Source organism: Micropterus dolomieu, linkage group LG12, assembly GCF_021292245.1.
Source record: "Micropterus dolomieu isolate WLL.071019.BEF.003 ecotype Adirondacks linkage group LG12, ASM2129224v1, whole genome shotgun sequence".
Classification (NCBI taxonomy): Eukaryota; Metazoa; Chordata; class Actinopteri; order Centrarchiformes; family Centrarchidae; genus Micropterus; species Micropterus dolomieu.
Genome location: NC_060161.1, coordinates 10,621,287 through 10,635,829, shown reverse-complemented (window position 1 = coordinate 10,635,829; position 14,543 = coordinate 10,621,287). Strand labels below are relative to the sequence as shown.

The following is a 14,543-nucleotide window of genomic DNA, read 5'->3' as shown; positions in this document are numbered from 1 at the left end:
GATACTTGACACACACACGGAATTTGTGACAGAAATAATCTGCCAGACGTTTCAATCATCTCAATTTCCTTCATGTATCTTTTTCTCCTCACAGAGCGCCGTCGACAATAACAGCTATCCACGCCTAATGACTATCAGAGGACAGCTCTTGTGGCTTTGTGTGTTGACACAAAGAGACGAGGCAATAACTCATCACTTGTCACATCTGGAAAATATAAGTGATGAGGACAAGAGAGCGAAGGAAGGTAAGGAATACTGCTGAGAGAGACTAATTCTATATTAAACCTGCAACTTTTGCACAAGGTGAAGGAAGATCCACGGTGCTCATGTCCAAGTGATGGCACGTGAGTTGTTCGACTGGACCCGAGGTCAACATAAAACAACTGTTTGGGGGATCCTGTCAGATTCTGAATGGTGGCTAATATACTTCGGATCTTTGTATGTCAAATAGAGGTTTTTGTTTACATTTTAGATTCTGTTCAAACTTTATGTGTATGCTATGTGTATGGAAGCCCATATCCGGCAATGTGATGAAAAAAAAGTCATTATTTTGAGAAACTCTCTCAAAATAAAGAGTTAGTAAATCAAAATAATGAGAAATGTTCTAACTACAGGGTTGTTCATACCGAGCAGCAAAGCATTTATTCGTGTTTTATTTGTTTTAACGTCAAGGCAATATTTTGGGTTTAGGCCTAGCCAGTTAACTATTAGTACAGTTTGAATTAATGAAATTGCTGTTTACTGTTCAAATCATAGTAACAACGGTTAGAAAATCATATAGCTACGTGATTTCCAGCAACATCCACCACTATTTTTTCACTTCACTATTCTCATCTGATTGGACAATACGGAAAAAAATGGCAATGATGTCAGACGCTTCTCTGCTCTGAGTTTAAGTTTTTTCAACTCGAGGTGTTCAGAGCGGTCTGGCAAAAACGTGGGGCGCTCAGAGTGTCTAACGCATCAGCAGTGCACAAAACGCTTACATAAAACAACTGGAAAAAGACGCCTCTCCCTGCAAAAGCTGCACTCTGTCAGATCTCTTCTTTACAGGGTGTTTTTTTCTCTTCATCACATTAGATGGAAATGTGCTTCCATATATTTGCGACCACAAAATAAGTTCTCTGAAATGAACTTAATGTTGAGAATTTCATAGTTATTTTGCATTTAGAATATTTATTTAGTTATTTCCGCCCCCTAAAAAACATCTTAGAAGCTATTTTTAGGGTTCATTATCTCCAGACAGATAACTCCTAGAGGCATGAAGACGGATCCAAATGACTGAAAGAGGATGTCGTATTTTTCATTAGTGGCCCTAAGGGGCCCCAGGCAGTCCCCAAAGGATATAAATATGGACATTTCCATACTTTTGTATGTATGATGTATGGCAAGCATGACAATTTGTTGCGTTTTTGCATGCAGCCATGAGTGTGCATGCAAAAGTAGGCAGGTTCTGAACTCTCTCAAGCTCTCTCTCTTGTTTTTTTTTTTTTTTTTTTTTACAACCAAGTGCAACACCACAAGTGCTTTCAAGAAGAGATGAAAATGTGTGCCATGACACCCATTTATACAATTCATCACGTCTCGCCTCGCCTCTCTGGCTTTTCACCATCATCTTCAACTGTGGCCATTCGAAAAAGCTATATACACGTTTGCCTTTAGTTGTAGTTGGACACACTGTACAACCAAGTTTGTTCAAAGCATACTGAATACTTTACAAGCACCGTGTCTCTTTGTTGTCCTGTAGACCATGAACAGACATATTGTGTGTGCAATAGAAACATACAATAATGCTCCTGTTTCAATTACAAAGAAAATCAGTTGCCTCAATTAAATGTAATGGACTGTCCTAGAACATTTGCCAGTTAGGAAGAAGGGAGCAAAATAGTATTAGTAAGGAGAAAAAGAAAGAATGGAAATCTCCCACATCACGTGAGGAGTAAGAGGGTAGAAAAAGATAAACCTCAACTGTGAAGATTTCATCTGGTCAGCAGCTAAACAGGCAGTGGCAACAGAGAAAACAGGAAGGAAAGACTGCTCAACCTGCCTTTGAAACTTAATGCATTAAAAAAAGGGGCATGGCTTAAATCGAGACGAGCTGACGCAGGAAATTACTCAATATACCTTGCGAGGAAGACGCAGGGCATTTTTGTAACATCGAGGCAAATTAATTAACCAGATATGTGAATGCTTTGTTAATGCTCCCTGCTCTTATCAAGAGGCTAATTATCACTATCAGCCTCCTCTGTTCGTCAGTAGGATTATTAGGCTAATCACAAGGCTTTCCCCTTTGGAGACAGGGTTTTCACTCTTCATCTGAACAAAGCCGTTATTGTCCTCCAATGACACAATGTCAGTGATGAACCCGATCAGTATTTGTACCTCGTTACGCTCCAGCAAAGGCTTGGTAACAGGACGAGTTTGTGCTATGAGCAAGTGGGTCTCTTTCAGTTGCTAACATGCTTGACCTGCACCAATTATGTTAATAGACTATATGCCAGTTGAACTAGTTGACTGCCGTTTAAAAAAAAAAAAAAAAAAAAAACCCCACCCTGGATACTGCACATCATCAGTCTGTGATGTCCAACCCATTCCAGGAGTTGCTGCAGCCCCTTTCCTTTTTTTGAAAAAAACCTGAGAAAGTGCTTGAACATACATTTAGTATGTAGAATGATCAGTGATGATATTGACTGTGAACCGAGAGTGAAAGGGCAAGTTTTTCAGTTGCTCAAGAGCATTCTGGTCTGCTGAGACTGCGTTTGGTTTAAAATGTTTAGCGTCTCCACAAAGAATTTCTCCCTGTATTATCGTTGAATGTTTCTGCTTCGTCTGCTCTGGAAGTATCTCAACGTCACATCACAGTTATCCACAGGATCCTATCAGATCTTTTTTCTTTTTAGCAGTGCTTAAATGGTTCAGGATGGATTTTTGACACAAGAATGTTTTGGAGCCCTGCTACTCTAGTCTTGCAAAGCCAGCCTCACAAGCTCAAGTCTGAAAGATATTTATGCTAAGATTTGTGAGTGATCAGTAGATGTTTTGATGCATGTTACCCATTCTCAACTGTTAGACAGTTAGCTTAGCATAAAGACTGGAAACAACTACCCAGACTGTGTCCTAATATAACAAAATCTATCTACCAGCCCCTCTAACGCTCACTAATTACGACGTTATATCTTGTTTGTTTAATCCATACAAAAAAACAAAATTTACACACAACAATGTTTTGGTCTTCCAGGGGTTATTCCCCCGGCTACTTCCACTGGTTGCCTGGGAAGGCAAGGAAACTTAAGAGGTGCTGGAAGGCAGATATTTCTACCTCCATCTTTATGCTAATCTAAGCCAACCAGACTGATTTAAGAATGGTATCAATCATCTCACTCTCTACAAGAAAGCAAATAAGTGTATTGGCCAACATGTCAAACCTTTTTTCCCCTTTACATTTAGGTGTGTACAGGGTTAAAATGTAACATGAGTTTTAACTTTCACAACCTGTTTCTGGCTCACATGCCTTCAGAAGCTAAATCTGGTGGCTCTTCTCAAGAGAAATATGACATTAAGCATCAACGGTTTTCCTAATTCAAGAAGAAGGAACTAATGACAGCTGACTGGCACGTTCGTCCAATCAGGTCAAAGGGAGAAGTGTTAATCATGTGGTCCAAGACACAGCAAAACTGTGGGCTGGCTTTGCAAGGCTACTACTACTCTGGTGGATTGTACAAATAAAGTATTTATTGAAGCTTCAATGTACTGTAGTATATCCAAATATTTTTTGAGGGGTGGTGATGAGACAGCCTGGATGATATTTAAAAAGCTAACCAAAGAAAAGTATATTTAAGTTATATTTAAATACCACTTGTGGTTGTCTCTACTTCCTCTGTGTTGTCCAGAGTGGCAAACCCCATATCTTTGGCATATATGCAGAGGGCTCCCCTCTGTTTCCTGTGCTGTGTCGCCTGCCAGAGGAATGAATGTGTCACATCCTGGCATTTCCTGGGGAATGTGACCGGAATGTTATCTGCTTCCAAGTGGAACGCCTGTGTCATGGTTTTGTCTTGGATTTCATGAGCGGCCTGGAATATCCACTCTGAGTGCTTTCTCCCATAATGCAACAGGCAGACACTGTTTAAAAAAAACAAAACAGTAAGCTTTCCTTGAACAATAACTCTAGACATGCATGCACACACGCACTCACACGCAGACGACAGAAATGCTAAGCTGATTTTCAAATTGAAGCCAAATTCATAGTATCTTCCCTACGCACCAGATTACCCATTCAAGGAACCTTGAAAAGATATATATTAAAAACACTTCACGAAATAAGGCACTCCAATTTACAATTGTCCCGAATGCTTTCAGTCTGCAGAGAGGTAGAGGCAGATGAAGCTGTGCAAGTCGCCTTATCCACCTCTGCATTGTCACAAAGCTTCAAAGGTAGGGTGGAGATGAAAGCAGGTGATATGAGCTGTCTGATAGAATCTGAAGATGGAACAAGTGATCTGTGTTCTGCTCCTTCAAAGTGATAGAGAGGGAGAATGAAATGGACACCAGCCACTGGTTCAAAGGCAGCTATCCCACAATCCAATGGATCACCTTTCACAGGGTTTCTGGTTTCCAAGAGCAGCAGGCTGGCATATAAGTAGGACCTGCAAAGATTAAGGATCCCATCGGTGTAACCTCCCTAGGTGGGTTGAGTGTGCGTTTTTTAAAAGATTCCAAATCGTCGTTAAGATGTAGGACACGGTAGTGGAAAGGGTCCTAGACTGTGTTCCTGTAAAAAACACAGCCTTGCCATGGGTTTAGAACCTATCATCTCTAAGTTGCGTTGGGGACTTGAAGGGCTTGAGCCCCAGTGTCCTGCGGGGGTGAGCTCTCTCTTTGGTGCCATCCAAGGGCTTGCTGCAGGCCGCCCAGCCCAAGTCGATGAGGGGCGAGTCGGCCGGGTTGAGAGGCGGTATGCGGAACGAGGGCAGCGTGGGCGAGCCGTTAGTGGAGCACGGGGCAGAACGTGAGGTGGGGAAGGGAGCCAAGAAGGGGTCGAAGGGTGAGGCCGTGTCAGAGCCACTCGAGGGGTCAGCCTTGAGGGCGAATGGGTCGCAGTCAGGCGAGGGGAAGATGTCACAGTTGAAAGGGTTGGTAGGGGAAGGCTGGTAGCCCAGAAGGTTGCTGTCTGAGCGGTTTGGGCTGCGGCCACCACCAGAGTTCCCACCGCCGGCCGAGATGAAGCTCCAGGGGTCGATGCGGGGCCGGATGGGAGACGGACGGGGCCGGGGGATGACACTGACCTCCAGGCGGCGGGTTTTGGGGCTCCAGAGGGCAGGGTTGGGGTGGAGAGAGCAGGGCACTGAAGGCTTGTCATCAGAGTCCTGTGTGTCTTGGCATAACGGAAGGTCCAAAACTGGAAAGAAAAGAAAGAAAAAACATTAAAGGGGCACTCCAGTCATTTAGCATTACTCTTCCATAAAGCTGAGGGACTTGTGAGAGACGTCCTTCAAATAGAATGGAAAAAAAAAATCAAAGCAGCTGAGGCTGAGATATCCTGACTGTCAGTCACTAGGAAGAGTCAAGCTTTAAAAATGCTGTGTCCTACATTTCCCATAATGCAACTCAATAGAATTTTTCAAACCGTCCCGTCCCTGTATGATATCACTATGACATAATCAGGGTTATTTTATTATGTTGGATTCTTCTGACAGTAAGAGTAATTACTCAACACTGTCGACACATGCCTATAATTACAAAAATAATAATAATAGTAATAAAGGGATTACATTTATGTAGCGCTTTATCTTAGATACTCAAAGTACTTCAGAGTGAAGAGGGGAAACTCATCTCAACCACCACTAGATTGTGGCACCCACCTGGGTGATGCATGGCAGCCACCAGCTTGAGGTGTAGAGGGGGGGAAACATAGAGCCAGTTACACTAGGGGGAGATTAGATGGCCAGATGGAGAAAGCCAGGTTGGGTACTAGCCAAGCCCCGACCTGCTTAGCTTCAGTGATTCAGCAGAAACAGGGTACATATTGGTACGGCTGCCGGCTATGACTTATTGGCTCTGCCATACTGAGATGCCACCGTCGCTACGGGTTGCTCCCCCCTCCCTATTCTGGCAAGCCAATCATTGCTGGTTGTCATAAAGCACTCACTAGTGGTTCACCAGCGGGGGGATGTCGCCACAGACAGCAGATTTAAAAAGTACAGTATACTGTGAAATACAGAGTGATTTACCTGGCGGTGACAGGCTTAATCAGCATTGTGTGAACTCATTTGCAGAGGGCTTGAATATAACGGAAGTTCATCTATATGTAAAATTCCCGTGCTCAAGTTTTAAGAAAACTCCTGAAGTGCCACAGAAGACGTACACATTAAACTGTTTTTACAGGCTGAGTAGTACTCCACATGACAAGTAAACTGACCTTTATGTGTAGAAAACCCACAAAAAAGCCACAATGTCAGAGCAAGGCTGATTATTCAACATGAGAAGCATCGTCATCATCCTGTCCTTCACTTTCTTTTCTAACAGGCTTTCATTCATCTGCAAATTACTCTCAGACTGCTGTAGTGCAGCCCTGGTCCTCTTTTTATGCACTCCTCTCCAATTTGAAATGGATTTTCTTTCTAATATTCTGCAAAACACATAAACCTGTATGATGAAATGGATCCAAACGGAAACATGAAAGTATTATAATTATTGTTGCAAAAGAAATGGAACAATCACCAGCGCAGAATGTTGATGCAATTAGTCCAAATTAAGTATAACATAGCACTGTGTAACTAGTTGACAGAGAAGCAAAAGCAGCAAACAGGAAGTGTAAATTAGCCCTGACAAGAACATTAAACTCAGAATAAATCAGCTTGAACAAACATTTGCCATTTCCAAATGTGATGTGTCTGCCAAATTGCATTATTTACATCAACAGCAACTCTCCGAGGCTGCTAAGCTATTCAGCTGACAAGAAAGAGCAATCAGGAGGCACATGAGAGCAGATGAAGAAAACGCCAGTGAAGGAATCCTCTGCATTAATCTCTCTCTTTCAAGCACACAGTCACCACCAGCAACCTTGTGGCAGTCTGTCTGTGCATCTGTACCAGAGTCATTACAGTCAGTAAACATAATAAGATGTTTAGCTAAAACACTTGCGGTTTAATTATGTGTGGCTTTTTGCCTCTGTGCGCTCGATGTAATGAGCGTGCGCGGTTTGTGAGATTATGGTTGTTAGCAAAGGAACAGGCGAGGCATGTCTGCTCAGTACCTGGGGGCGAGCTGTAAGAACCTCTCTGTGGCGAATCCAAAGGCTTTGTGAGTCAAACGGACCAGATATAGAGTGTGAAATGTTACCACAGGGCACTCTTAAAGCCCTCATAAAGCCCACTCGCTCTTAAAACAACCAATACCCACGCATCTGTCATTACGGCTCTTAACTGTGTTAGTGCATCCAAGAAATGCATATTAATCTTTGGGAAAAACATGTCAATGAACTGTAAGTGACAGTGCTGCTGATATGCAGATGATATCTGTTAGCATGACACGTGAATTAAAACAAAAATATAACTACGCCCCAAGAGAAGAAACAATTGCCTATTTTCACATGTAATATTGAAGGGGAAAATGGAAATGAATGCTAATCCTTCTTGAATGTGATCTTTTATTTGTGTCATGTGTGCATCCTATAGCACTCAGGCATACATTTGACAAGCCTCCATATGAAAATCTGGAGTGTAAATGCACTCAAGACGAACTGCTGAACACCAGCCAAATTCCCAAACTATGTGAGGAAGTGGGCAGAAAGACACCGTGTTGGCGGTGAAGTCAAGAAAAGACTATTGGCAATTCTGAAACCAGCACTTTCTGTCTGCCTGACCGGCCACACAGCCGTATGTTTTGCATTCATCTTCAACTTTGCAATAAAAGAAAACTCTGACTTGAAAGAGGGAAAACAAAAGAAGATTGGATGCTAGCTTTGCTTAGCAAGTATTAGCAGTGAAGTATGGAAGACCAGCTGCTACCTGAGATATGCAAATAGCCGAAGACAAGCTTTGATGTAAATGAAAAAGCGGGTGCAGCACTGAAGCTTCCCTTGTGCCAGAAAGATCTTGCTAAAAAAAAAAAAAATAAAATCAGGCACAATAATAATTCTGCACGAACTGTGAAGGTACATTGTAATGCTGGGGAGGTACATTATTCAAGGTAAAAGATCCAATTTCAGCGTGGGGCCTCCTAAAACATGCTCTCACAAGAGCTCTTGATGAAATGCAGATAAATTGTGCAGATTACTTATGAACCAAATCATGGATCCAATCTGGAGAGGAGCCTGCAATTTAAAGGGGCACTTTCATAAAGCTGGTAGACTTGCAAAAGACAAATAATTAAAAAAATAACAGTCTAAATCAAAGCAGTAGAGGCCGAGAGTCCCACTCCCAAAACGCCAGGTTCCCACATTTAACACCCATAATGCCATTTGGTATAATCTCTTGCTAGACCCCAACAGTCTGGTAAAACACACACTTCTTATTAAATTTCACATCCCCAGTTAGTAACACAGGCTTTCTTGTAACGATGTGTGGATGCTCCCAGTGACTAGTTAACTGACTTTGACTTGTAAAATTAGTACAGTGCGCCTTTAACAGTCAGACTGACCTAGTTGAGAGGCATGCAGGCCTTGGCTGGACCTCCTCCTTCTGTCAGCTCTGTGCTCCCAGGCCTCACAGCCCAGCTCCCTTTTAGTCGAATGGGAACTTGGGGTCCATTCCTCTGGACTGGCCCAGCTTTGCTGCGTGGGGGTTCTGGGGCTCTGCGGACTGTGCGGCGACTGCGGCGTCCAGTGACTGCTCCTCTCACGGGGGTTCGGCGGAGGCGGTGTCAGGGGCAAGGGCTTCAGTTCTTGGTACTGCAGAGCTAAATCCAAGAGCGGTCTAGGGAGCAGTTCAGAGGTGGAGAAGGTGATGAGATCGTCCACTACTGGGGGGTCTGAAATGAGGGGTTTAGGGAAGGAGATCTCCGGTTCGGAGGGGGTGCGATCTCCTAGGGAAGAAGTGTTAGTTCGAGGGGGCACCCGTGGGGAAATATCCAGGCAGCGACCTAGTCCTACGGAGGCCAGGAGGGAGCCACCGCCCAGCAGGGCCTGATGGGTGCTCTTAATGAGACCACCAAGGGAACCTCTCTCAAGCCTGGGAGAGCCCACCGGAGAGGAACCCCCTTCCTCACTGCCCGAGTCTCGCTGAGGTAGTGGAAGCCGCAAGCTGTCCTTTACTGAGGAGCCTGCAGAGAGAGAAAATGGTTTGTTTTAAGTTTTACAAAGACAGGGACTAACGAAAGATATGTGGCTGGCAGTGAGGCGGCGTGGGATACCATTCTGAGCAGAGGGAGGGGTTGGCGCGGAGGGTCTGTACTCCTCAAAGTCATCCTTGGATTCGCCATTCTCATTGCTGTCCGACTCCAGGAGCTTGGCCCTCATCGACAGACTTCAAGTGGGAAGAAATTCAAAAACATTTCAGCATGGTGATGAAATGAATTACATTGAATGTAATCAAATCCTTGTATAAAAGAAAAAGGGCAGTCCTGCTGTACCTGCTTTCCTGGGGACTAAGGCGCAGGACTTTAGGGCTTTTGGGACTTTTTGGGCTCTGGGGCCTCCAGTTGGGGCCCAACCTCAGGTCTCCATTGGCTTGTTTAAGAGAAGGGGCCTCTAGAGGCCAGACTGGGCTCAGACCAAACGCCCGGCTGTTGTCACTGGGACTGACTGCAGAAAAAAAAGGAAGAAAAGAAAACAGGGTTAAATTAAAATGAGCTTCTATGTCATCAGTATGCATACTGCTTAGCTGTATTTTAATGTGAGCATTTATAAAAATACCAGGTTTCACCAATAAATTGACGCGCAGCTCTGCAATCATCTCCAACACAATGACCTTTAATTGACTCCTGCTACAGCTAGAATTCATGAAACTTCCGTGCCATTTTTCTGCACAGCTTAAGAGCTGATTAACTCTAAAACTGTTTTAAGATTACCTCGTCACGAGGATATAGTCTAGATGGTAACCTCCAAACGGTTCACAGAAGAGAACGTGTGAGAAGAAGGAGTGGAAGTCTTCTGGGAAAAGATGAGAGGATGTGCAGAGTGCTAAAAAAAGAAAAGTTGGGATTTCACCTGCCATTCACTGTTCACATGCTTTACCCAGGCTCTGGCACCCTGTCTCATCATACCAACTGTGTTGCGCAGCTAACAGAGTGTGTGAACATGCTGGGCTTCCTGCCACAACACCTCCCAACATACAGACTCCATTCACAGCCTTTAAGTTTGTGATTTGTACAAGGGCGTATTAGGGGCCATTGCATTTATTTTTACAGAGGGCTTATGTAAAACTCGAAAAATTATACTTAGTATAGTATAGAAGGAAGTATCTCATAATAGTAGTTTGTGAAAGTAGCTTATATGTTGTTATTAACATCTGCATACCCTGCTTTACTAACCTTTATAACCTCGGAAATTCAGGGTCTTTTCTCAGAATATTACCCAGCTCCACAGACTCCGTATTTTTTTCTTCTGCTTACAATGGCCCTAAAAAGCCGTCGTAGATTTGTGATATTGGGCTATATAAATAAAACTGAACAACCAACACATTTGTGACTTTTAGACACAAAAGTGGTCTGGACACCGTTGTATTAAATGCAAACAACAAACTTACTTTTTACCTACTAAAACCTACTTAGTATTACCTAGTATTATTATTATAAACCTACTATTTTATATCAGAGTTCTGGTGCTGCTTACTTCCAGTGGTTACCTCAGCTTCATAAATGGGAGAAAAATAAATGTGCTCTCAGAATGGACATGTATTATTTTTATTGGCCTCTACTAGACTGAAGGCCTGGCTGATGCACTCACTCTCCAGCAAAATGTTTTCAAAGCAAGCACAAAAGTCAGGTGATGGTGTTAGGCATTGCAATTTCATCAAGATCAGAACTTGGCTTGAAAAAGCTCCCCTTTCCGAGCATATTCCTCTGTAAACACATTTCATTTTGCAATATGCCAAGGTTAATGCCATCATCTTTTGATGGAATATATCCTGTTGGTTGTAATACTTTACTATATTTCACAATTTCCTCCTCTGCTCATCATCTGTCTCCTGCTGAGACAAAATGCGAAATCCATTTACTGCTATGAAACAACAAGAGTCTACAGCCATGCTAGTGGCTCTTAGGGGCTGTACTTAAGCACAGAGGAGCTTTCAGCAGCTGTTTCTAATGTCAGTGTGGTAACCTGCTCACAATGACAATGATTTTTAGCACATATTATGTTCACCACCTTATTTTAGCTTGGAAGTGTGCTAACATTTGCTAATTAATATTACATAATACTGCTTAGGATAATATTTACATCATCACATAAGCGGAGGTAGCCTGGGTGTATGGGGCGGCCGACACAGGGCCCACACTGCCTATGTGCACTATGAAGATTTTCCCACGCTTATTATAGTGGACACGAACAAACAACAACAGTATGTGATGATACGCTGTACTGGGAGAATTCAGCAGCTTTTATCAAATGAAACAGTCTCTACACTCATGGTTTCCATGGTAAACCACCACAAGAATGACAGTTACCAACAAACACACTAGATTCTAAGGAGACGCATTTTAGACACATAAATCAAATAAAGTAACATTTGTATTTTAATCAAATGGCAAACTTATTAGCACATTTTAACAAAACTCCCTTCACCCTCTGAGGAAGGGGCATAGGCTGCGTGTGCGCAGAGGTTTATTTACGCCGTCAACTTCCACTGGAAGCCTCTCAGGAGCATTTCTGCAGCGAAGCGTGTAGCCTGCCCCACGTTAATGACTTGTTTTTAAGTGTCCTTTTCGTGCTTCTACTACATTCTTCAAAGCTCTCTGTCGCTCGCTTTCGTTTCTCGTCTTGACGGGAACTACCACAGGGAGCATTTCAGAGTAAGAGTGTTTTACCTGCTGGACTTTGCCGACAGATTTTGTTGATTTGGTGATTAGGGCTTGCTTTTTGTGCTTCTACTATGATTAAGTAGGCTACGTAGTAAAAATGTTAGTTTTTTATCTGATTTAACTGTATTTATTGTTGATATATGATCAGAAGTCTGTAATGGGTATTTTATTTTGAAAATTGACCGTTTCTCTGCCGTTTCTGTGTCTGACTTCCTGGCCGGTTCATCTGCGCTGTGCTGCTTGACGCTAGGACGCTGCCTGGACGCACTCAGTCTATGGACGCACTGCAGCGCTTCCTGTGTAAGCACAAACATTTAGTAGAAAGGCTGCTCCGGCAGCAGCGAAGCAGACAGACTCAGTGGACTTTCGGAGTAAGTCTGGGGTCATGTAAACTTGGTTAATTTGTCTTTGTAGCAGGTGGGCCCACGATGAAGCTCCGCCCCCACTGTGCTGACAGTCTAGCTCCGCCCCCGCACATAAAGATAAATGTGAAAACTTCTATACCTCTGGTACTGGAATGAGCACTAGCACTGGGAGAGAAGCACAAAAACTAATCCTGCCCCCACAGATAGAACAAATAAATGAGGGTAACAATACCTATAAGTTGTCAGCAAACAATGCAAATGATGCATTCACTGTGCCCTTCTGTACTAATTTGTATGAACTGAACACTGCTGAATGAAGCTCGGTGGACTCATGCAAATCAATCTGGCAGTTCTCTAGACAAATAAGTTGGGGGAAGCCCCACCAATAAATCACTGCTTGCTACTGAGAGGGCAAGCATAAATACCCACTAAACACATTTTAATGACAGGCACACTTATGGCTTAGTGATTGCCATTAAGGAAAGCCATTAGGAAGTAAAGAAATCCAGCCCTCTATTTGATGAGTAAATGAAGCTGGCAGATGTTTTGAATTTACTAACCACTTTTTCAGATAAATGTTTCACCGCAATTTGTGCTTTCACGTCAACTCCCATTGCTACACCACAAAATTTCCTTTATGGGTTTTTGGGGGGGGGGTTGTTAAGACGTCCCGTGGCGTACTGGCTACAATTTCCCTCCAAAGGAAAGCGATCTCTGGGCGTTTGTCTGAGAGCCTGACAAGCAGAAGAGCATTGTAAATCTCTGCCGCTGCTGCAACCCTTCTCAGCCCCTTATTCCAGAGCAATGAATTCCACCCTGCTTATTTTTAAACCACACTGTAGCCACTACATGTATGTAGAACTGAGGACTCCTGGAAAATACAGCTCAATGGCTCCCCCTGCTGCAACAATGAGGAAACAGCAGGCAGGGAGAGCAGAGCGTGGAGTTGCTGTGGAAAAAAAGCTGCTGCGAAGTGCAGAGCAGCTGAGAGGAAGTCAGATAATATTTGGACTGGAACAGACTGCTGAAAAGGGAAAGGGTGTGTGTGTGAGAGAGAAAAAGCAGCGAGGCAGGGAGAGAGAGAGGGGAGGCACACAGGGAAAGGCAAAAAAGATGAGTGGGTGGTTGGGAGCACATGAAAGGAGAGAATTTGGAAACTGACAGAAGTAATGTTGCAACATAGTCTGTGTGTGCATTCAAAAAGGGGAGATATCCTACATTCTTCTTTTTTTTAAAAAAGTCTTTGGAAGCACAAGCGTATGTGCACCTGTGTGCGTTTATCCAACAGGAAAATGGTTGCACTCACGTTGGATCGCACGGAAACGTGGGCCGAAGGAGGGTGAGGAGCCCGAACCTAAATCAGGAGAGTTCCGCCTCTTCTCCAGGCCCGGGGAAGCCTGGACTGTGATCTTATGAATGAAATCTGCAAAAAGGACACACATGCACAAACATATACGAAAGATGTTAGACCACCTGGACGGCAGACACCAACCACGATATGCACATAAATGCTGTGAGGAGAGTGTTTGTTTACGGAGAACAGAGAACTTGCGTGGCTAATTTCTGTGCTGTGTTTGAGTGGGAACTGGCCATTTCATCTTCAGCCTAGCAAATAACTACTAGCTGTGGCTAACAGCATGCTACTGCTACTACTTGTAACTACCTAACACAGCTAATAACAAGCTACAGAGCCCAGTAGGTGTAAGGAGGGAACATTTGAATACATATTTCCCCAAAATTGGTAATTTTATGCCCTAAAATGACAAATGATTCCCTCAAATGAACTCATATAAATTTGTTTTCTACGTCTCTCTGTTCAGTAATTTGCATCCTTGTTCCACTTAATGTTTTCTTTGGAATTAATGACATCTGCTCCTTCCTTTTCTCTGATAAAGGGCAGCAGTGCAGGGCAGAACTATTTCTGCTTGTCAAGGGATGTACAAGAAGGATAAAACATCGTGTTTAACCATACAAATATGGAAGTAGATGAAAATAAAACTACTAAATCAAAAGAAATAAAAGGTGATAATGGCAGATAACTGTACTAATTCCTACAAAAAAAAATAGGTACACAGTTATCACTGCCAGAGCAGCATGTTTTCTCTCTGTAGCTGTTGCACTGTGTCCTGCTCAGAGGCACAGGATCATTTCTACCGGCGCAATGCCTTTCTTTCTTTCTTTCATTTATTCATTATCTGCATCTGTATTTATTGATGTTTG

General features: G+C 43.2%; 1 protein-coding gene across 2 annotated transcripts in view; it reads right to left on the bottom strand.

Annotated features, from left to right (window-relative positions):
- Positions 1-1,438: 1,438 nt before the first annotated feature.
- Positions 1,439-14,543, bottom strand: part of LOC123980076 (mitogen-activated protein kinase kinase kinase 11) — a 49,755-nt gene continuing 36,650 nt past the window's right edge. The window contains exons 6-11 of one of the 2 annotated variants that reach the window (XR_006827367.1): positions 13,630-13,746; positions 9,571-9,742; positions 9,352-9,464; positions 8,641-9,261; positions 4,594-5,398; positions 1,439-4,122 (exon numbers count right to left, since the gene is read on the bottom strand). Coding sequence is in view for 1 of the 2 variants with exons in the window: in XM_046064276.1 (XP_045920232.1) it covers positions 4,800-5,398; positions 8,641-9,261; positions 9,352-9,464; positions 9,571-9,742; positions 13,630-13,746 (1,622 nt within the window). In the remaining variant the exon portion in view is untranslated. Of the gene's footprint in view, positions 5,399-8,640; positions 9,262-9,351; positions 9,465-9,570; positions 9,743-13,629; positions 13,747-14,543 lie in introns of both variants that reach the window. The other variant, XM_046064276.1, reaches the window with a different exon arrangement.